Source organism: Cynocephalus volans, chromosome X, assembly GCF_027409185.1.
Source record: "Cynocephalus volans isolate mCynVol1 chromosome X, mCynVol1.pri, whole genome shotgun sequence".
Taxonomy (NCBI): Eukaryota; Metazoa; Chordata; class Mammalia; order Dermoptera; family Cynocephalidae; genus Cynocephalus; species Cynocephalus volans.
In genome coordinates, this window is record NC_084478.1 from 137,283,238 (window position 1) to 137,308,085 (window position 24,848).

The 24,848-nt window shown below is 37.2% G+C and overlaps 1 protein-coding gene across 3 annotated transcripts in view; it reads right to left on the bottom strand.

The window, feature by feature from the left end:
* Nucleotides 1-8,047: 8,047 nt before the first annotated feature.
* TENM1 (teneurin transmembrane protein 1) overlaps nucleotides 8,048-24,848 on the bottom strand; it is a 559,047-nt gene continuing 542,246 nt past the window's right edge. For all 3 annotated transcript variants that reach the window (XM_063082943.1, XM_063082944.1, XM_063082942.1), the window contains 5 exons: nucleotides 19,046-19,342; nucleotides 12,979-13,366; nucleotides 10,921-12,141; nucleotides 10,189-10,331; nucleotides 8,048-8,806 (listed from right to left, as the gene is read on the bottom strand). In XM_063082943.1, the coding sequence (XP_062939013.1) occupies nucleotides 8,048-8,806; nucleotides 10,189-10,331; nucleotides 10,921-12,141; nucleotides 12,979-13,366; nucleotides 19,046-19,342 (2,808 nt within the window). The remainder of the gene's footprint in view (nucleotides 8,807-10,188; nucleotides 10,332-10,920; nucleotides 12,142-12,978; nucleotides 13,367-19,045; nucleotides 19,343-24,848) is intronic.

The window sequence follows — 24,848 nt, forward strand, 5'->3', positions numbered from 1 at the left end:
GTAAAATCCACAGACCAATCCAGAGTTTAAAATCCCATAATTTAAAGTATGCTCCAATGTTTATTGTATTTAATGCTACGGGACTTGCAATTATATTATAAATCTGATGAAGTATATTTTCCTACTTTACATTTACCTCTGCCCCAGTTGTTTTTACTACACGTAAAACCTCATTTGAAGGGAAACTTCAGCAGCTGTGGCTCACGAGTAACTGGTTTGCAAACAGCCTCCCTATTAGGTAACCCTACAAGACCATTGGAAAGCTTATGGTTACATTAATTTTAACAATCCCAAGTGATTGAAACCTAGGCTAGAGTCAGAATTTTATGCAATATTTTCTTCTCACATTTATATTTTCATGACTTTTGTGATTGATTATATGTCAAGTTGCTTCAGGGCTCACAGAATTCATTCACTCAACAGAAATAATAGGGCACTGGAGGTAGAGAAGTAAAAACACCTGGTCTCAGCCTTCAATCCCTCACTGTCTTGTTGGACAGGAAAATAAGAGACAATAACAATGAGACAAGAAGACATAAAAGAAGTTGATAAGTACATGATAAGTGAGGTTCACAATGTGTAGGTAGATTTGTCTTTAGAGGCAGAATGAATCAACACAAATACTCTGTTCCATGGTCCATAGGAAGAGGCTAAGCTTTATTGTAACTAATAAATTGAAATTCTGGGTTGTACATGAATGTCGGTGAGCTAGGTTAATAATTAGTGAACCGCTGAGAGACAGAGCTACTTTCAGTGTGCTGGCATGATCTGATTTGAGTGTTTAACATGGATGCTACAGGAGTGCAAAGGTGAAGTATGGCCACAGTAATGTGTCGTGGGTGGTTCACCATTTCTTGAAGTAAGAGCATCACTTTAACTTGTAAAGGAATTTAGAAAGCCTGCTTTCAAAATAAAATGCATACGTTTAAATAATTTTTAATTATTTGTAGCTTGAGTTTAAATTTTCATAGACGTAATTAATTTTTACTCTCTAATTTGTTCATTCTGGAATAATCCTAAATATATGAATTATGTTTGCATGTTCCTGTGTGAGAGCCTTTTTTGAAAAAAGCTTTTTTGAATTATTAATGATCTTTCATGTCTTAATAAAGTGTTTGAAAGCTTTATTTACCTAATTTGTCTTAAAATATTTCATTAAAAATATTCAGACAGATGCTATTAATAAACTAAATAAAGCATTGATGAAAGCCATCTTACTTATCTTATTGGACTGATTTCTTGGAAGAGGTAGGTGCTATTCCAATTTTGCTACTGTCAAACTTGTGAGGTGATGAGCCTACCGCCTGTCTTTTTTGGCTGGACTTTTATTCATCAAATTTTTTTCCATTTTTTTCTTTTCCATGAGCATCCTTGCTATTTCCCAGCATGTAATAGCTTGTGCCTTTACAGAAAGGTCATATCCTTGCCATATCTAAAATACTGCCATGCTACTGTATACCTGTAAGATGCTGAGTCAAGATAGAAAAATGCACATATATTTCCAAGCGTACACCTCCCTTCAGAAAAAAAAAAAAAAGTGTGTCAGCAAGCCCGCAAGGAACATGACAGCTTATCAAATACTCGTTCATTTCCTCTAAAATTTGTTCTTAAGAGGTAGGGTCAGTAGGGAGACAAGTTTAGGTAATTGTCTATTTGGCTGTTACAGGCAGGGAACTTTTATGGTAGAGCATAGGTAGAATAAGTGTACAGAGAATGCCTCTGATTAAGTTCTCTGGTATAAATAAAGGGCCGAATTGAAGATATTCTTTGGGGTAGCATGGATAGAGAATTAAAAATGTGAGAAACAGCTTTAAAATCTGTTAAGTTGACATCGGCTTGTGTTTTATTTGATTCACTTTATTAAGTCCAGAACCCAAAGTTTAATAATTAATGAAACCCCGATTTGCCCTTGAACATTTCAAGGTTACAGGATGCCTGGTCTTCCCATTAGTGTGCTATGAATTCAACTTTGTCAGCTCTGTTTGCCCTTGCAGTAAGTATGAAACCATTATTTTGCGGTTTGCAGCTAGGGGTGAAATTACCCAGTTTCTTGGATACTTGCAAAATTTGGGATCATTGGCTAAACTTGTAGTAGAAGTCTGAATTCTTATCATGAGGTCATTTGGCTCTTAAATTATGATTTTGTATAGAAAAATATAATCAATCCCACCAACAGTGTGGATAGAGCCCATTAACATAACATATATGGACTCTATCTACCTATCTACCTATCCATCCATCCATCTTGATTGCACACACACAGATAAATTGAACTGTTTTCTTACAAGACGACAAAAGGCAACACCACCATCAGTATTGGATAGAGAGAGTGAAAGCAGGAAAGCATGAGACCTGAATTTTCTTCTCAGCTTTGTCACTGATTATCCACGTGACCTCAGGTAAGAGAGTCTGCTAATGTTATTGCTTTTGCCAAGTAGGAATAATTAAGTTTTACTAACCTCACAGGATTATTGAGGTACTAGAATTATAAAACTTTAAGGTAGTAATATTACTAAATGTTTAAATAGCATTTATATTCAAAGGTCTCTAAAAGCAAGGGTGAATAGAGAAGGAATAGTGAGAAATCTCTTATTTCTTTTAATAATTCTCTGAATGGAGGAGCTCCTGCCCTCCCTTTCTATACTCTAAAGATGCCTATTTTGAAAAAAAAAAATCTCTAGGTGATACTAATCCCCCCCCCTTGTTTTTTGCTGAGACAATCAAGGTTCTCTTCTGCTCCGTGAATCTTTCCACTGTATCTGTATATATATCATCAGTGAATAAAAAAGCAGGAGGGTATTTTGAAATGGTGTAAATTCCAGGATTCCAAGCAGGTTTTAGTAACAGGTTGTTTGGATTATATGTGCACCACCAGGATGAAGTTGAATATATGAAGATCTATTGGACAGCTTCCCCAGTGTCACTTGTAAATGTCTTCTTGTGAAAAATAGTGCCAGGTGGTGATTATAATTGCCTAGGATATAGGACCTTGGAAGAACTGTTTTTTATTTTCTTAGTCTTTCGCGATTGTCCCCCCATCCCACATCCAATTTTTGCTAGTGCATTTGGCCACCCTGGTCTCCTAGGTCTCCCTCACCTCTTTTTTGCAATGTTTTATTTTCTTTCTAGTACTGAGAAAGGCACCAAAAGGAGTGCAAAATCTTTAAAGAAGTCATAGCCTAGAGGCATTTGCATTTGCAGCAGCTACTCTTCTTTGTTTATTAAACAGTCATTTGTGTCAGAGATCCTATTTGTATGAAATATAAAAATGAAGAGGTGTCTACCTAGGATTAGTGCCTTTTTGATTTGTGTACCTACATTTTCAAGATGATGTGGTTTTATCGTTCTCTGTTAGGGAGCCACTTTTCCTATTTCAGGTGACCAGCCTGACTTGAGAATGCAGTTTGGCGCATGAATAAAATGGGACACGGTGTTCATTTGCAATTTTATTTTTTAAAAATGAAATATTCAAAGTACTTTTCTTTCAAATATCGACACAGAATGTTTAACTTTAAATATTTACAGCACGTTGTTGTGATGCTCTTGTAGAAAAATGCATGCTTCTGGCCTGAAAGCCAGAGCAAAATGCAAAAGACCATTTAACTGCAGCCAGAGAACATGAACCTGTACAGTATCCAGTCACTTTTCAGCACAGGAGTGAGAGCAGGAATACAAAACTGGAACCTATTGTTTCCTAGCAACATGGCTCAGGCCATTATAACACAATTTTCAGTATGATTAGAACCTCTAACTGTTGTTATATAGAAACTGAAAATCTTGGCATACACTGTAAACATCTTCACTTTTCATGAGAAAGTAAGCAGCTAAAAAGAATATTTTTCTGACGTAAAGGCTACACTTCTCTTTTTTACCTTCTCTCTTACTGATACATTTGCCAGAAGAATAGTAAAGATTTAGACATTGTCATGATTCATACAAGTAAAATATTTTTCAAGGACACAATCTGATATACTAACATTTATTTAAGAGGTTAAAGTCCACCACTAAATCTAAGGAAAGATTTTTAACTGCCAAACACATTTCCTTTGACAAATAATGTAAGATGACAACTGCCAAGACAAAATCCACAGCAAATTTAACTCTAAGTATTTTCAGTTACGGTTTAGGAAGTAATTTCTTCTTATACACAGTAGTATATTTGGTCCTTAATAGCTTTCACATGAAGGACACACTGAAATAGTCACTATTTTGTGGTTGAATTCTTTTTTGTTTTGTTTTGCTTTGCTTTTTTGTTTGTTTTTGTTTTTTGCTTTTTTTGTTTTGTTTTCTTTGCAGAATAAAGAACCTTACAGAAGGCTGTGGAAGAGCAGTCTGAGATCTGAAGTAACTCAGGTCAGCTATGTGTATGTGAGTTCCTCCAAGAAAACAAGAATGCTGCATCCAATCTGTAGCTTTATGTTTTTCCATGAGCTATAATACATTCCAATCTCTCCAAAATTTTCTTTCATTACTTGATTACTGTACTTTTGCTTCCATTACTACTGAACTCCATTACAATTGCCCTTACACGAACATATTTTAATAAATGCAAAAACTTTGCCCTGACCCTCTTAAGTGATATTAGGGTGGGGCCTGCCCTGGTTAAAAATATATTTTTAAAAAAGGAAGGAAAAAAAAAGAAAAAGAAAAAGAGTAGAAATAACATGATGAAAACTGTGTCAAAAGTGATAGGAAAGTCTTATGAAAATTATAACTTAATTTTATACCTCTCTATGTAGGTAGCACGTGAATTCCAAATTATACATTGTTAAGTCTTTATACATTTGGCTATGTTGTATACATTATATTATATATGTAGTCTACATATTATAGATCTTCTAGATAAATTGACAGTAAAGGACACGCTTATTTTATACATTATTTTGTTGGGTTAAAAATAAAACATATACTTATTTATATGGCAAATATTTTCTTGAAAGTTAGTATTAATTGAGCTTTATTTCCCTTTCCTTCAGGAGTCATGCTTCTAATCAGTAATGATTACAATGACAAGTAAAACTAAACTTATTTATAGTCTGTTAAGCTTTAAACTTTTCAGCTCATTTGGATCTCTAGACTGTAGTGCAAGAGTAAAAACAAAACAAAACAAAATAGCACAAATAAAATGTGCTTAACTAGAAAAAAGAAACAACCATGGAATATTCCCTGCCTCCAGCCCAGAATATTCTTCCTAGGAGAGTCTAAATACTGTGCTCTAACTTACTTGAATGGTGTATGGCTGCGTAGGGTCAGCCACCTGTCTTCTGGGTTTGGGAAATTCATCTATTTCTCTTAAAAATGCTTTTACCTTTTATCAGGATTTGCAAATGAATTGTTCTTTCGTTAATTTAAACTTCAGAGCTACAAGTCAATGAAGGCATTTTTTCTATTTAGCTAAATAGGAAGTGATGTACTCAATATCTACATGTTCTTATTAAGAAATGCCAAAATGTTTCTCTTAGATTTACTACTCATTAGTGTTAACCTTTTGGCTTTTTATTCTTTCCTCCCCAAACTTTAGGAGTTGTAAAGAGACAATAATAGTTCAAGGCAGTATTAAAACCACAGCTGTAAGTGATAAAAAGTGCATTTCCTGAATATAATACAAATATAACTTTAAGAAACTAAAGGCACAAACTAACTAAATATGTATTACAAACTAGAAATGCACAGTTCAAGGTGATTACTATTAAGTAAAGCTTCAAAAATTTGTTTCTAATGGATATTTAAAGCCGTTTGAAAATGATATGTCATTGGTGAATTGCAAAAAAGTATAATCACTTAAAAAAAGCAAAATAGACTCTAATATTGACATCTTAAATTAGTGATAAAATACATCATCCCATTTATGAGTGCACTGTCTATATACAGTTCCCAGATTAATTTTCCATTGATTTAAAGAACACCAGAGGTTCTAGGAACTTAAGGTCCATTTTTAGGTTAGTGCGGAGGTATTCAATTTTCAACAAGTTTGCTAGTAATTTTAGAATTCCATCCTGAATAAATACTGTGTCATTAACACAGGCCTGATTCAGGAAAAACCCAGTAATATGATTTTAGTCTGGATTAGCAATACTTTGAGCTGGCGCGCTTCCAATTACAAAGAGAGATGAGTTCATCATGAATTCCTTCTCTTCTCTCTCTGAATACATGTATAAGAACGTAATAATCTAACCTGAAGGTTTTGAAAAAGAAATGGTTGAATACACCCTCCCCTACTGTTTACCAGGGTCCTTTCCTTTCCCTTGCTCTCCTTTGTACAGTAGGAAGCAGACTCTTTAAAAGCCTTAACGTGAGCCTGGATTCTGACTTTGCATATTCTCAAAGAAACTGTCCTCACAAAGCAAGATAATGACCCCACACTGCATTTAGGCAGTAGCTGGAAAGAATCCAAACCAACATTCCTCCATAAATTTTCCTGCAGACATAGTGAATGTTCAGACTCGGTGATGAGAGCGCAGAAGCTGGCTTAGGGGAATTTTCTACAGGCCATATCGTGCTGTCATGTATTTTCATTTGTGGTAACTTACAATTACACAGCATTTTACAAACTTTCTCTTTGTCACTGAGCACAAATCTTCCAGCTCACCAAGGGGCTTCTTTTATGGCAGGATTCATAGAGATTGAGAAACTGCAGTTGATAATAACACTAATCCTGACCTTTCTCCAAATTTTAAATGATCGCAGAACAAATAACCTGTCTTGGAAAAATAGTTATTTTCCTAGGCAGGAGAGGTGATTAAAGAAAAAGAAATGGGTAAAGACAGAAAACTAAAATAACTAACCATATAAATTATGTTAGTAAAAACTAGCCTGCCTCTCTATGATTAGTTGAAATGTTTTAGGTTGGAAAGGGTTCGCTTAATTCAATTTCCTGAATATGGCTGGGAGATGTTCAATACAGAATAGTACATTTGAAAGATAAATCTAAGTGGGCTGAAACAATGTAGCAGCAACTACTGTGATGTTTGGTTTGGTCTTCCCTTTGGTACTTTCCTTTCATTTTAGTACTAGATCTATTTTTTTAAAGGTTTTGGCTGTTATGAATTTCTGCAGTAGTAGTTAATGCATTTATCGGGATCCCAGGCACATATGCCTGCTAAAGCCTCTTTTTTTTTTTTTTTACACCAGAATCATACTTTTTAGTAAATTACCTTTCATGTGCAGAAAACTATCGGATTAGTGTATAAATACTGAATCACTAGTGTGAAACTATGACCAAAACACATCCTATATATAAATGAGAAATTCCTACCCAGGTTAATAAAAGCTATGCTTGAAAGATGCCAATACAGCTGGGCAATTTGGTAAAAAATGGAGTCAAAACAGGTTGTGTGAGAGAGGTCACATTGGCCAGCTGCCTTGGTATCATGTACACACTAGCAAATAGTGGCTATTCAGTCTGGTTACCACACACACAGGGAAGCATGGCAGACAGAACCCAGCCACCACACGCCAAAACACAGCACAACGACATGGTATTTACTTTAACAAGCAAGGAGGAATAATCAGGGAGGAAGGGCCAATGGGTCCTGACTCTAGGAGATGGTGGCCAAGGACATTTTACACTTCTTTTTAAGTTCCCTATAATCGATCTGGAAAATGTGAAAGGGCTGGCAGTCTTTTGAAATGCAAGGTTCAGATACTATTGCACCACCTTTTCAAATAGCCACAAGGTCTGCCAACAGTTAAATGTGAAATTTCATGTCACAGTAGAGGACCTTGGGTTCTTTCTGTATATTTGAACATAAGCATGGCTCGGCAAATTTGAAGCAGTGCTTTCTGAAAACTTTTTTTTAGCTGTTTGAGTTCTACTTGTGTTATTTTGAATACTGCCACACAAGAACTAAAAATCTCTGTCATTTCTTAAAGAGTTTAAACAAACAATATTAAAATACCATCTTCCGTCACATTGAAAGGCAGTTGGATATGTTTTTCCTCCATATTTACATATACAGAGTTCTGATCTAGAAAATCAATACAATAAACCATTTTATGTTTTAAAAACAGGCAGTCTTTGGTGATGCAAAGGCAGAGATTTTTTTTGTTACCTCCTGCCTATTTCGCTCTGTCTCATAAAGTGAATATTGTTGGCACTGTCAGAAAGTTCTAGATACTGCTCAACAGACAAAACAAAATACCCATCATAACCTTGTACCCTTCCAGTGCTCAAAAGCTGCTGCTTTTCCCCCTCTGTCCATGCCCGAATCCCCTCTTCCCCTTCTTGCAGCCTTCTTTGTTCCTTAGTCCAGGCCTGGGCCACAGCGCGCTGTCTGGCAATCTCCAACACATGATTCTTTTCCTCTTCGACAGTTGTCCCATATCGGATGTTGAAGCACAGGGCCCCGTGCTGGAGCTGAATATCTGCAAACCGTCTAGTCCTTCCATTCAACACAGAAGTCATCTGGGACACAGTGACATTGACACCATTCTCCAGAATCCGCCTCCCCCCAGTGTTACCGATGAGCACCAGGTCCTCCTCCAGAGACCCAAGTTTAATGAAGTAGTGAGTGTCCCTCCCCTCTATGGTAAAATGTAGGTTTTCCAGGTAATGAGCATTATTGAGAATGGCAGCAAGCCGCCTGCTATCTTCATTGGCTACTCCTATAATATCAGCTGTTACTATGCCATCCTTGATGGCAAATTTTATACCTTTTCCAAAAACAGAAGGGACAGCAGCAAACCTTGGTTGCTTCCCTCCTTCAAGGCAATGTCCGTCATTGTTTCGGGGAGTCATAGGAAGTTGATCCAAGGAAATGAAATTTCTGAGCTGTTTCTGGAGCTCACACTGAATACCCAGGATAGTCTAGGAAAGAAGAAAGGCACAGTGCAAACGCAGCACAGGGTTAGACACCTGTCATAAGCTTGGTCACTGGGGAAGGGAATGGATTGCAAGGTAGCTTCCTTCTCTCTTTAAGTGATTTAAAAACAAGCCAAATTTGGAATCTCTTCATCAGAGATTTGGAAAAGAAAACACTAACAGGTGACTGATTACCCAGCATTCTAGCATGGTTGAGTTAAGCAGAAGGAAATATGTTCAAACTTGTTATCATAGAATTTCAGAGCTAGAAGGGGCACTTTCAGTGGGTCCAGCTCCCCTGAAACACAGACATTTTATTTTCTCCAACTTAAATGACACCGACTAGATGTTATTACTGGATGTGGAGTAATACATTGGGCACAGTGAGGTATGAAGAAATGCATAAGGGATAGCTCTTACTTTTAAGAGCTTATGACCTTATACATAATGACAGCAAATCAGCAAGGAGTTCACAGATCTTTTTATGTGGAGTTAAAAAAACACAAAACCCTTTTTATTTTGGCAATTTTCAAACATACTAAGAAATAGAGAGAAAAGCCTAATGAACCTCCAAGCATCCATTACAAAGTTTCAGCAATTTTCAACATTTTGCTAAACCTTCCTTAGAAAGGCTTTTAATTACAAAAAGCATTTACATATTGCATATATTTACAAAAAGGGATGAGCCTCTAGTATCTATTTAGAATTTCCTTTGCCTTATAATTTTTTAGAATTAAATTTCAAGCCCTCCCACCCAAATTTGTTTTGTTTAAGCCATCTTTTTTTTTTTTTTTGCAAATACAGATATTCCTATTTCTTTCAATTGAAAGATGTTCTTTTTTGTTTTTATTTGTACATCATACTCCTGATGAGATCATCTGTTCAATTCTGAGTGCTTCGGTATTCCTATTTTTTTCCAGAGACTTTATCCGTGTAATTATTTATTATTTTTTCTTCATTGTGCTTGTATAAGTTTTATCAGAATAATTTTATTCTGTTATCCTCATGCTTTTAAGGCATCATCCCCTAAATAATTTTACAGTTGGAAATCTGATGATTTTATGTCTTTTAATACACAATTTTCTTTATATAGAATCCATAATTGCCCTTCGTATCCCATTTCAGAATTCTAAAGTTCAGCTCCTCTTTTCCTTTGTTTATGTATCGCAGCAATCATCAAGTAACCTGTTATTCTTTTCTTTTCCAAAAGCGCCAATTCCCTGACCTTTTTCTAATGGAAGCTTTTTTTCTATTTCCTCATTAATCATGCACATTTTAGTGAATATTCAAAAAGACTCAAAAACAAGTAAGCAAGTATATGTAAATAACATTTCATTGGATACGCTTCTGTTTTTTCAGCTAAATAGAGATGGAAAACTTTTACTAACCTTTCCAGGATCCCACTCTTGAGTTTTTGTCTGAAGCTGTAGAAGCTCATAAGTTAATTCCAAATTTTCTAATTCCGGTTTGGGAAATCCAGGTAGTACATTGTGTAACTGGAAACCAAATAGCTCCAACCAACTTCCAATGTCTGTGAGACACAAAATTTAAAAGAAAAAAGTATAAAAAACCCATACTTTACAACCTTTGTTGAAAAATTAAAAGATGCCCTCCTGCCTTCAATACGTTTAAGCAATGGCAAGTTAGGGATAAAAGTCCCCCTTATATGACCCACTCTAAACACATGATCCTCCCTCTACAGGGAAATCTTTCGATTCGTGGATAATGCCAGAGATAGGCTCAGTTTACAGCATTGAAAGTCTTAATGTGGTAGTGGTACTAAGGCCACGTGGACTGTGATATTAGATGTATATGATGCAACATAATCCTGATTTCTTTCTTTTATGAAATTATTCGTATAAACTTTTGAGAGTGAAAGAAACAAAAGCAGCTTAAAAGGAAAGAAATAAATGTACTGGGATGCAAAAGCATCATGTTTTATGCTAATTTGCACGTTGTGCTCACTCTAGAAAACTAAGGAAGAGAGTGAATGCACAATAACTTGCGGGCTAACCGGCAGGAAGAGGAAGCATATATGCAGAGACTTTGAGATTATGTGATAAAATAAACAGCACTGAGTTATCTCAGGTTTAGCCTAAAGTTTTACACCGTTTAAATACCTGTGGTATACTTTGCAACATCTTGAATTTTGCCAACTGGGTAGTTATTTTCGAAGGAGTAGAGGTTGAATGGTTTAGGAAGGAGGTTCAACTGTTTCCATATGTGATGATTAGGCGTTGTCCATCTACCAGCAACAACATCATAATCCCTTTGCCCCAGGTGCACTAATTTAGTTAGAAAGTCATACAGTCCTCCATGAAAACCAATGATGACCTGAAAGTCAGGGTAAGTGTCATGATAAATATCGCCATAAGGTGTGTACAATATCTCTTTTATGACCAGACCTCGACTGCTGAACACAGCTAGTGGGGTACCTGTATTATCACAGGCTACGTAATATTCTTCACCACTGCTTAACTCCATGGCAATAAGGTGACCTTGGAGATCATAATACAGAGATGTAATCTCTGAGCTCGTGTGGTTGTACAGATGAGTAACTCTTATGGGGTTGGCAAGGTCTGCATAAAAGAATTGAAGGTGCTGCCCTAGGCTGGACTTACTGGCGACACGGCGCCCAAGCCCATCATAGTAATACTGCACAGACCAGCCGGAAGCTTTATTGTAGGCTTTCTGCAGCAGACCATTAGAATTATATTCAAATACGTCATTTCCCCTCTGCCTCAGAAAGCCATCTTCATCCATTTTATACTGAATTTCTCCTAGTCTAGTGATGCGGTCTCGGAGGTCATATCGGAGAGGAGTAAGACGCGCACTATTCCCATGGCTTAAGAGGTTGATGTTTCCGTTCAGATCATAACTATAACGCCACTGGGTTTTGTCATTTACAGAAACAGTTTGAAGTTGCCCATCAGCATCGTATTCATAGAAATACCTTGTTATATTGGCATCTACTCCTACTCTTATATCACATATTACCATACGGCCCATATTATCATATTGAATAGTCATCCAGTAGGCAATTGCCTTTAGGATTTCATACTGGACTTCAATGACTTGTCCATTGGCACTGAAGATCTTGGTGTGCTTCATCACTGTAGTAGTTATGACCTGATTTAAATCGTAATTAATTACACTGAATTTTCCAAACTGCTCTGTTCTACCAGAGACATCAACATATCGGTATAGATCTATGGGCAAAGGGGTCTCATTGATCACAGCTTGCATGCTGGTGACGCGGAAGTTGTTGTAGCTGTAGTCAAACCGTGCATTCACAAGACCTTCTTCACTGAATCTGAAAATCTGGCGTCCAATAAGAGGTCCTGCAGAAACCAAAATAAAAATAATGAGAAAAAAGCTAGGTGATCAATGTAGAACGATCAGAAACGTCTAGTCTTATTTTATGCTTTTACATTCAAAATAAACTATAAGAGATTGACCTATGATGCTATGTAATGCCTGGGTATACCATCCCATATATTCTCACAGTGGTAGTCACCAAATATGGAAAAGGTAAAAATGCTGTATAGTTATAGAATAATTTAATTATAGAAACTATGGAAATAATAATAACCCATCCAGTAGCCTGGGGTGATGAAACTGATATTATGAATATGCTTTCTTGCTATAATCATTGACAAAAATGCTTTCGTTTCATTTAACCTTTGGTACAAAGTCAGAGGGTCAGGTTTTGACAAAGTCTAACATTAAAGTAACCAGATATGGGAATTTTATAAACCCAAAGGATGGAATATATTCAAAAGTTCTGACTTTTGAAGCTATTTTGTCATCAACTGAGGATTACGGAGATTACACAGGGCTTAAGCCAGTTTCAGTGAGACTCATATCTGGCAGCTTCATCTTTGGGAAGATTTGGTGGTGCGTAGAAACGGGTATACAGTTAGAGTAGGTACTTAGATCTCAACTTTCTTGAGAGCTGAGACAAAGAAAGAGAAATGCACTGTATGTTTTTAAGGAATAAGCTTTTATGCTGAATACATGTTTTAAATTTTCAGTGGAAGATAATTTGATAACTAAAGTGAAAATTTGTTGGATTGAATGTGTATAGCTTAATGCTTCTATCTCAGACTGTGGTCAGCGAAAATTTCATAAGAAAATACTGATGTTGCTGTACACATCACCACTCTTTCACAACACACCTGTTTGCCTGTATCTGATTGTACAGATGAATCCATCATGCATCAGGTGTATTGTCTTAATCACTCCAGAAGACTCTTCGTATGTTAATGTGACCTGGGTGGTATCATAGAGAATCTCAGATAGCCTTGCTTGCTTGGTGTACTTATATAAAACTCTACGGCCTGTCCCCAGATGCAGGGTCTGTAGCAGTCGGCCATCTCGACTATAGTCTTGGATAAAAGAAGTGCTACTGTCTGGTGGGGTGTAGATGTTCCGGTAATAGCCCACCGAAAGCATGGTTTGTAAGCTGTGGCGCACCATACTAGGCATGGTGACTGAGAGCAGACAATCCGACTGGTCATACTCAAAGATGTAACGCCGCTGGCTGTGTAAGAGAAGCATCACAGACTGAAAAGAAGACAAAGACAGAATACCATAATATGGACCACTAAAGTTGAAGAGATTAAAGAAAATACACATTCATTCATTCAACACAAATTTATTGAGCACTTACCCTGTGCCAGGCATGGTGGCAGACCCTAGTGGATATACTAGTGCACAATAATGGTGTCTATCCTTATGGAACTTACAGTTTAATGGAGGAGAAAGACAAGTAACCAAGCAATTACAACAGAGTGCGAAACACGTTGTGACAGAGGAAGTGCAAAGTGTTTATGGAAGGTGGAAGTAGAGCCCCTAACCCAGACTTAAGAGGCAAGGGAAGGCTTCCTGGAGAAAGTGATATCTGAGTTGAGACTTATGACTAGGGGTTGGCCAGATGGAGGCAGGGAGATGGGTGGGGTGGGGATAGGGAGAGATTACTTCTGGCAGAGGGCACAGCATTGTGAGGGTCTGGATATGAAAGAGAACATGGCTTTTTCAGAGAATGGGGGAAATTTTGTGTGGCCAGAGCACAGGTATGTTGGTAGGTGGTGTGTGTGTGTGTGGGGGGATGAATGGCAGGAGATGAGCCCAGCTTGGTAGGCTGGTTCCAGATCACGTGGGCTCTCTAAGCCATGCCAAGGAGTTTGGACTTAAGTGTGTTGGCAACAGGGAGCCACTGAAGGGTTTTAAGCAAGTGGAGGAACAGGGCACTTGCAGGGCTGGGAGAAACAGTCAGGTTGGTATTTTAGAAAGGTCATTGTTGCTTCAATGTGTAGATGGTTTGGATGGATGTGAACAGAGGGTAGGGCATGTCCCATATTAACTTATAGTCACTTCATATAGTAGATGTCTTCCTAAAATGTTGTATATAAAATATTATTATTGTTATTGTTATTATTATTATTTTTTTAATTCATGGTTTAACTTCATGTTTCATGTTTGAATATCAAGGGAGCAAGCCAGCAAAAGTGAAAAATTCTCTGGTTATGCAACCCCTCTCCCCCAAACTGATCTGTATTTCAGGAATAGTTATTTGTTGAGGCATAATACCTAGGATGTAATAGGTATATCATAAATATTGGTTAATCTTAATTCTAATAAAATAAGCACTGTTTTAGTGAGAACTCTAATTGATCAGCATTTAAATCTTATCTTTTAATAAAAATAAAAATTGCTTGCCCCTGGAAATTCTGATATAACTTCCTAAGGGAGCTTTACCACTCCCCACTTGAGAATTACCTTATCAAGCGAAATAATTTAGCTAAGCTTTATTTTCTGAAGTTTGTGTTATGAAAACAATAAGTATTTTAAGACTTTTCTAAATGCAAATTACATAAATATTTATGAATGTGAATTACATAAACATATATAATGTACCTTTAAATATTCTAAATACGAAATGATATTCTAACATTGAATGTGCCTTTTGAAACTGTATATCCTCCCTACCTTTCTGAGAATTATTGATTTTGAATTGTATGTCAGCACGGTGAAGTCAAAGTCAGTGGTTATTTGCTCATTTGTTTGTTCTTTCTTTTCCACCAACGCTATGCCTGTGGATCCAGAGGTATGTGCAAAACTCCCATCGGCTTATCTCCTGTGGACAACCCACCATCGTGACCTCTGAAAACGCTCCTGAACAAAAAGCAGGAGACTTGGAAATCCTGCGTGGGCCTGGGGACCCGAAGGGAGAACTGCCCCCCCTTGACCACGGCAGAACTCAATAAAACCGGCAGGGAATTTTCACAAGAATGGCACAGCAAGTAGAGGGCAGGGGTGAAGAGGCTTTACACAGGAATTGGTGGAGAATGCCTTTGCATTCTTCCTAGGCTGAAAGACAGATTTCTCAGCTCCTTTCCACTCTCTTCTGTCAATCTGCCATGAACAAATGACATCTGTCACCTGTGACGCTGGCTAGGGCCAAGCACCTTATGGCTCCCACACATTAACTAGTACCAGCCTGCCTGGGCCATGTCTTTTCCAGTTGCTGTACCAGCCTTGCCAAACATTTATAGCATACCGTTATTGTATTCTCTCCCCCGTTCTCATCCTCCAGCCTGTAAGAAACCACTGCCTGGACACTGTTCCTAGGTGGTGCTGATGCTGAGCTATCTCGAAAGCTCCCTGGTCTATTTGAAAGCTTCCTGCCAATGGCAAGCATGTGGATGACGTGATTGGGAATCTCATGAATATAACCATTATGTTGCCAGAATACCATTTAGCTCTCATTTGGCTGCTTTTTTTCACTTTGGGTGGGCATTATTTTCAGTTTGTTCAAAACAATGCTTATGAATCCATCCAATGTCCACACATCTGCTACAGGATAAAAGGCCATTTCTTATTAGTCCAAATAATAGAGTGGGAGACTTTTATTCCTTAATTCATTATAAGATCTTAAAAGAGGTCATTGTAAAGAAAAAGCAAAAAAGAACAATCATGGCTGTATCCTCATTTGAACAAGAATAGAATTGAAAGTAGAAAATTGTAAAGTTAAAGCATTTGAATAACCACCAGATGGCAGTGTGGGGCCACCCAGACGCTCAAGCCAAAGACTGCATTCTGTCCCTCTAGGCAGCCTTTGAACACTAAAGAGGCAATTTCGTGTAAAGGTACAAGACTAAAACATCTTATTAAATGATTATAAAATATATTTAAATGCATTTTTAAAGTGTGGTTTGTAAGAATGATTTTAGGAAACTGAAAGATTTACATTTACGGTAATACGACATTTTAGCCCCACAAGTCTTCAAAATATAATTAACTCAGGGAAGTCTCATAAATCAAGACAGAGAATTAATGACCACATAGAGAAAATTTAAAAAACAATAATTGATTCTTTTTAATAGAGAAGAGATCATTTAAGCAACCACAGCCATTACCCAAATAATTATTTTTCTCCTAATGGCTACAAACCATTGTGCATGAAAATGATATGCATAACTTTCACTTACTCTAGAGGAAGTCAAAGCATTTTTATAAAATGTCTTCATGTTAAGGTGAAAAATCTGCTGCTTATTTTTAATATATCATAGTATAGGCATGGCAAACAAATTTACAGCCGTAATACCAGAAGTATTTTGGGTTGTAAAAAGAGAAATACATTTTAAAGTTTGAGAATTCTTACTTTAAAATATACTACAAGAACCAGACTCTTTGTCCCTGCTCTGCCCCTGTCACAGTGAAAGAATGTGCCAGTAAAGGCCATGTCGAAGAGGGGACTGGAAAGAACACAAGGAGACACAGAGCATCATCAAGTCGCTGAAAAAGTTACATGTAAATCACATTCTGGTGAATTCAATCTACTTTCTCTCTTTTTTTCCTAAAATCATAATTTCAAAGATGTTTTAATTTCCTTCCTCTTTTTTGTTCTTTCTTGTTTTGATTTACCTTCAAGTGGCAGTAAGTGCTAGCTAGCATTTAAATTCTCTGCTTGGGTGCTTTATATTGTTATTTTATTTAATCATCACATCTATTGAGTGAATTAGTTATTACCACTGGTAATAATAACGTTCATAAAATCAATTTCATGATGGATGATTTCTGAAAAGTAAAGAACAATTCCATAATTATGTGTTTTGAAGGTTCTGAGTTTTGCATAATATGATTATTTAAATCAGGGCCTACCCTCTTAATTAGAGAACAAATTAAACATGAAATCAAGAAAGGGACAAAAGTCAACTAAGGGCACAAATGGTTTGGCTTGTCTCACTGGTCAGTAAACTAGTCTTTGGAAGTCACCGGGGCTTTTCTCAATGTATTATTCTAGGTCAGTAAAGCCTTATTTCTGTCCACTACAGGCACTGACAGTCTCACAGAGTGTTTTTTCTTTTCTTTTTTCCTTTTTAAGAATTATTGCCAGCTAAGTTTCTATAGCAAAGAGAACTCATGAGAAAAATATAAAAATAATTAAAAAAAAAAAAAAAGAACTCGTGACGTTTGCTTCATGTGATTCTTTGCTCAAGTAAATTTGATGAAATAATCAGCTAATTCAGAAAAGAGAAGCAATAAAATCTCACTGGTGTCAGAGAAGAGGCTAAATAATTGCACGCAGGACCAAAATTTAAGCTTTCAGTTGGCTCTTCCGTTATTTTATAGACAGCCTAAAGAGAAAGTCTTATAAGACCTGGATGTGACTGTCTATAGGCAACTAGCTCAGCTGGTCAGTCTCTGGTGCTAATGAGGTTGGGGTTATGAGTTCAAACCCAAGTATGCTCCTAAGGAGTCTTGGCTACTTCACCAGTCACATGGAGGACCTGTGGAAGGATCAGTGTAAACCCATCCTCATTCCTGGAAAACTAACTCAGCTAATATTCTGTTAATGATCGGTAGCATCTTTTTTTCATATGAAGGTCATCAATATATGCTTTAGAAACACTTCGCATATGTATACATACCACTAAATATTTGGATTCAGTTAGTGTTGTAACAAGTTTGGTACTTTGTAGACAATAGTCATAGGATTTTGCCCATCATTTTTGTTATCAAAATTCAAAAATAGGAAAGACTTGCTCTATAAGATTCAGATTTTCCCAGTGTGGAGGATAGATGATAAATTTGCTAGATTTCTTCAGCAGAAAAGGACATGGGTGGATGCAGCAAAGGACTCCTGCTTTTTACCCTGGCTCCCAAGTGAACTCTGCTTTATCTTCTAAGCATTGCTAACTTGGTAAACTTTCCAGCGACTGATTCTGGGAAGTAGTAAAATAGTTTTATAATGACATACAACCACAGAAACACTATTTTTAAAAAAACTTTGGGCGGTGTATCTGAAAGGCTTGGCATTTTCTGGTGCAAATAGTGAAATTTTGCCACATGAGCTATAAACTTCTATGACTTTTCTAAGAACTTCTAGGGGTTACCTTGTGCTGATAACCTTTGAATTCTCTAAGGAAAGCATTTTTTAATTTTCCCAGAAATTAATTCAGGACTGATGAATTCAGTTGAAAGGATATATTTGGGCAAAAAAGAGATAATATCTTAGGAGATCAGACATTGAGATGGCAGATAGAGATCAATTACTTTTATTGTCCTGTGGTACTGATCTGTCCAGAAATCCTTCTTCTGTGTAGGGGCTGATGTTAGACAAATGGTTCCTGTTGTGGGATTAAAATCCTTTTCTAACCTTACCAGACAAAGGCCACAAGCTCTTAGTATGGGTGTTTCTGGTGACTCACTGCACACAAAAGACTATTACCAATGATGCCCCACTGCCACCATTCTCTCGGGCTGATTACTTTTGAAGATTAGTCCTAAATGTATACAACTGAAATATCACTGACTATCCGAACAAAATTAGAATTCCTTATCCTCTGGGTAAGAGGCTTTTCACCAGAGCTGAGATACATTAACACACAATTTAGTAATGATTTTCTAGCTATTTTCCCTCAGTATAAGCTATCATAATGGTAAAGATACCTTTTCAAGAGCATGAACAAATATGTTCAAATGAGGAGAAAGCTAAGCCATTATCCTGACTTCAGTTTGAAAGAGTACTTGGCAGAATGTGGGATTGGGGAAAATTTTCAGCTGAAAAACAGCTTATCCTTATAGGTTCACCAATTTTTTTTTTCTTACTTCTACGGAACAGAACAGCTAGAACCCAGACTTTTCTTCTGCAGGTCCTCACCAAGGTGGGTGATACTTTCCAATATTCTCATTCAAAAATTCAAAACTATAGTTTTTTTCCCCTTTCTTTGTACTTACCTTCTCTAAGTATGTATAGCTCCAAATTTTCCCATCAGCCCAAGTTCTTGAAATTATTTTTCCACTCTGGTCATACTCCATTTTTTCATTCCACGTCCCTCTTTGAATAAATGTCACCAATCCCGAAGGTGAATATGTGATGTTCACTTCATTATATCTGCTTACGGGGGACCACAGAACAGGTCGCCCAGTCTGGTCATAAAGAATTCGAAGGGTGAATTTTCGATGGTCGTCATAGATCTTTCCTGTGCGGGTGATATGATCAAAGTCTATGGAGAGCAGGTTTCTATTATGGGCCTATAAAAGAGAGATAAAAAATACATTTTGTGCACTGCTTTGGTTCTCTTCAGCTAGTGTGTTCACAATCACGAAGCTTTTCCTGAGTCTCCGATGATGGGTTCTGTCTCGCCTCTGAATCCTCAGGGCTTCACATCCCTCAGATGCTACTTATCTTTATTCCCCCACTAGGGTGTTTGCTCCTATAGGGTTGGGGCTATGTTTTAATTCCTGGGAAGGTACCTGGCATACTCTAGACCTTCAACATCTGGTTGTTGACTGTTTTATTCCCAGCTCAAGCCTCAAGTGCCCTGCCACTATTTTATATGAATCAGATGCCTACTAAGGAGTGGGGCTTCCTTCTTCCTTTTCACCAGTGAAGTGGCTAGCACACAGAATGGTGAATTATTTATGCGACTAGAAATCTAAAAAACGTTCTACAGCGATCCTCCTCTAATTTATACAGAGATGCCTTTCTTTGGCTTCCTTGCTCAGCTGGGCTTGGAGGTATATGACTTCACACCTACCGCAGGGGAACTCAGTGATGCCCCCTAGTGATGGAACCCCACTCAACAGTATTTTCAGGGAGGCCAGCAGGTAAATGTGGTAGGTGTTGGTAAGTCTCCCAGTGGCAAGGATGGAATTAAATTTGGATTCCAAGTTTAGAACAGTACTTTGGCTTGGTTCTGGTTCTAGGCTTCTTCTACAGCATGCTAGCATTCTGCATGGGCACCTCAAAACTTTGTAGTTGTCCCAGAGTGAGTCTGATTCAAAGGACCTTGAATTGGATTCCATGAAAGACAGCACTCAATGGTGCCTGACTGATGAAATTCAGCTGGGTCCATAAGAGATAACCAAATAACTAAATGAATTAGTAAAAAGTTCAAAAATGAGCAAAAAGACTTTTATTGGATTTTCAAAGCAACTGGACGACGGACCTGATTTTTCCCGCTTTTCAGCTAGTAGTGTCAGTGTTTGGTAGACCCACCAGTAACTTCTGCTATGGCTAGCTGATTACAACACAACCACCTAGAAAGTGCAATATTCAAATGGTTCTTTTGTATTCCAGAAAAACAGTTGCTGTTCTTGAGTTTAGTCATTAAGAGGGTTCCATCCCTGCTGGCCAGTGTGCTAAAGACTCTGTGGAAGAGTGGAGTTTTGAAGGAGTAAGTAGAAGGCTCAGGGAAGGGCTTTTAAAATTAATTTTTAAAAAAATTATTTTAGTTTAGTTCAGCTTAGTTAAGTTTTAGTTTTAGTGGATTTTCTGTTTTATTATAACTTTTTATTCTGAAATAATCTGATTCACAAGAAGTCGCAAAAATGGTAGAGTCACCATGTACCCTTCACCCCAGCTTTCAGGGGACAGAGTTTTAATTTGGGTGGAGGGAGTCCAAGCATATCTGGCGGGAACAAAGGCAAGTATGAAAAAGGAGAGACTTTGAGAAGTATAAATAGCAGTGAGCCAGTCAGGAGACATTTAACTTGTTGCTAGGCTGGACACCAGTCATTTCTTCTGTTTGGGCCTTAATTGCCTTATCTATGAAATGAGAGTGATGTTACCACTCTACATAACAAAGTTGTGCTAAAAATTAAATGATATTGCATATACGGGTACTTGGTAAACAAACAAAGTTGTAAAACAATATTGGTAATTGTTATTTTTCCAATATAATGATTACTTTTCTCATTTGATTTAGGCCTGTGAATAGGCCCATTTCAGACTCTGAGGTGACTGTAGCTTAGTGTACTAGATTCATATCTGTAAGAACTGTCAACACGATTCCAAACAGAATGTTAAATATCTGGTTAATGAGATAGGGGGAAAAACCAATATTAGGGTTTGGCTACATTAATCAGAGTTGGACTGAACCAATTCACTAGCTATTCAACTAAATTTTATGTATAGCTGTTAATTTTATATTAAAAATTATACATAATTTTTAATTTATGTTAATTTTTAACTTTTGTGGTCAAGAATCCCTTTAAATATCTATGCACTGTGTCCCCAGAAAAATGCACATGAACAAATGCATACGTGAACAATTTTGATATAATCTCAGGGGGGCTCTGAACCCTCCTGAGACCAAACTTGAAACCTCTAGGGGTCTCAGGAGTCCAAGTTCAAAATCTTGGTTCAGAAAGAGTTTTATCTTAGTGGCCTAGATGAGTGCAAAGCCAATATTCTCATATCAGACTCTGGTCTTCTCTTGCTCAGTAATCTTGTGCACTTTGCCTTTTTAAAGTAACCTCCCCTATCTCTAACCATGCCCCCATTATAGAAGATAACTTTTTCATTGCACAAGAATTGGAAAATAGAGAAATGTACAAAGAAAAGAATTATTTGTAATCCCATCCTCCACTGAGAATCACTGTTAATATTTTGCTGCATTTCATTCCATTTACCTTAATTTTTTGCATAATCTCTGTCCATACATTTAAAACATATAACTAAGATTGTATTTAAAGTTTTATGTCCTAATTTTTCAGTTAATGTTTTATCTTCAGCAAAGTGTTTGGATGTATTGTCCCCTCCAAAACTCATGCGGAAATTTGATGCCCAACGTGGCAGTGTTGGAAACTGATTGAGTCATGAGGGCGGATCCCTCATGAATGGATTAATGCTCTCCCTGGGGTAGGGGGGTTAATGAGTGAGTTCTCGTTCTATTAGTTCCCATGAGAGCTGGTTGTTTAAAAGATCCTGGCACCTTCTCTCTCTCTCTCGCTTCCTCTCCCCATGTGATCTGCTTGTACCTGCCAGCTGCCTGCCATTTTCCACCATGAGTAGAAGCAGCCTGAGGGCCATGCCAGATGCAGCTGTCCCATAATTGTAAGCCAAATAAACCTCTTTCCTTTATAAATTACCCAGTCTCAGGTATTTCTGTTATAGCAATATAAAAAGGACTAAAACATCATGTTATTAAATATTCTTAAAATATGGCTTTTAATGGTTTCATTCTATCTTACTACATGATAAACATTTATCTATTCTCCCATTATTGGAAATTAGACTTTTTGTTTTCCATTTTTCTTTCATATATCATATTTTGTTGAACATTTTTGTTAATGAATATTTCCTTAATACAGAACCCTATGAGTGAAACTATTGGGTCAAATGAGAAGAGCTTATTAAAAGACTCCTGATGCAACTTAATAGTTAACGAATGTTTTATAAATTCATATTCCCATTAACTAGGAGAGGGAGAGTCCATCTTGCTAGCATCGACTTAATACAATTAGTAAACTGTTCCCAATATGAAAGTGGGAAAACAGTATATTATTGTGGCTTAAATTTGAATTTATTTGATTACTAGTGAAGTCGAGCCTTTTTAAACATCTATTGGCCACATGTATGTCTTCTGTGAATTGTCTGTTCATAACATTTGCCAATTTTTCTATTGGGGTGTGGCACTTTGCTTTTTAAACCTCTTTTGGTTCTAGTTTCTTCGTCAGTCAGCTGGGGCTAATGATAGTCCCTTAATTTTGGACTTCTGCCAAAAAGGACTTATCAAATGTTCTATGCCATGAATTCTATCCAGAAGACTAGTGATTAGATACTCAAATTATTTGGGGGGAAGTGCTGTTAGTCTCAGGGATAGGTATAGCTCAGGGAATAGAGCCACAGATTGGGAATCCTGACTCTTTAAACCATCTGTAGCCAATACATGCAGTGTTGTACTGCATAAATATACAGTAACCTGCTGTTATCAACTAAAAGGTGATAGAGAAGCACATATTTCCTGTCTTTTGATAGGCAGCATTTAGAAGCCTGTAGGAAACCAGGTGTTCTTTCTTCAACTACCCTTCCTGTGGTTTTATAGCCACATATCTCCAACTGTAATACTGTTCATTTACAATAGCTGTAAAATATACATGTACTCCCAGAGACAGTTGTAACTGTTACAATTTATGTTATAATGATAGTTAAAGAGCCAAAATAACAAGTGATTTCCATTTCAACTAAATTTGTGGTTTTATTTGTTTGATAGATTAAGTTTACTGCTCAAGAACACATTTCTTAATAAAGTCATTACAGCTACACAAGCAGGGATCACTGTTTAAAATCCACTACAAAGCAAGCTGAGGAAAACTCTGCCTAATGTTCTCTGCCCATCAAGGCTTCTGTTTCTGGATAATGCACCCTGATATTTCGATGCTGCTGAAACACTTGTTTCAAAGGCAGGTTTGGAAGCTAATGTAAAATTCGGCTAGGAGCTGAAAGGGATGAAGGAATCAAAGACGTCACAGGTTCCTTCTTGAGTGTCCAGTGGAAACCATGTGTGAGAAGCCTAGGAAAGAGAACACTTTTCCAGGTGAGCTCTCCCAACCTCCTTCTTGTGTGCCAATGTGCCATCAGCCTCTATGGCAGGAATCAGAATGAGGCTGAATGCCACTGACTGCTGGTGTCATGGGCAAGGTTGGGAAAGCTCTACATTTATACAGGTGTTGGCTTTCCTGAAAGATGATAGCACTGACCTAAGTGTGGGCCACTGATCCTTATTTTCACTCTTTCTGCAAACAGTCTACACTAATCCTTCCCCTGGCAAAGACAGGGGCAAAGAAAAAGAAAGGACTGAAATTTGAGAATAACCCCAAGATAACAAGGGTCTCTTTGGACAGTTGCTCTTGAACAAGACCTTTGAGACTGATGAGCTGCATGTTGTGGTAAGAAAGCTGAACTTAGTAATTTTTTTTAAATAGGGGAGGATGTATATATGCTGTAATTTACCCCTTTAGTTTCCCTTAAGTTTTTTTCAGCTGTATTAAGGAGAAGTAAGAAGGGCTTGATTTTTGTTCAGGAGAGGAAAGACGGAAGAGTGTGCTCTGGAGAGCTATGGATAATGTTGCCTCCCCTTGGAGCCCTTTCCTGCTCTTTCCTAGGAGTTTGTGTTCTAATTGCTCAAGAGAAACTCCTCTCATGCTTCCAATTTGAGACTCATTCAATTAGTAAGATAATAATATATTAGGTTGATCTAAAGGCAATTGATGATATTTGACTGTTTTTGGCCTACACAAAGGGCAATTTGGTATGGTTCAACTGACTAGACACACATACAAATCATGCTGAACTCTGAGCTATGATCATGGCAGTTGATTTTCTTTCCTCTACAAGGAAGAGAAGACTGAATTTTCAAGGACACTGTCTAGCATTTCAGCTAATAATACAACTGAGTTACCCATTTAATTTTTGCTGAAGAAGTCAGAAGGTGAATAAGTGAGATGGGCCAAATAGCCACGTCAGAGTTTGGAAGATGTACTGCATTTAATTTTCATGAAGTTATGAGAATGGATAGAAAAGTCACAGCTGATTTTAAAGTAGCACATGCTACTCTACGCTCACTAGTTTTAAGGTGCTCAGTGCTTGATTTTTTTAAATCAACCACTACATTAATTCCACAGATTTTATTATTTATTGATATCTCTAGAGTGACAATCAAATCTTACTTAGGCTTGCTTTTATTTCACAGAGTTGACTATAAATGAACAGGGCATATATTCAGTGTTAGTATCATCCTATAATATTTCATTT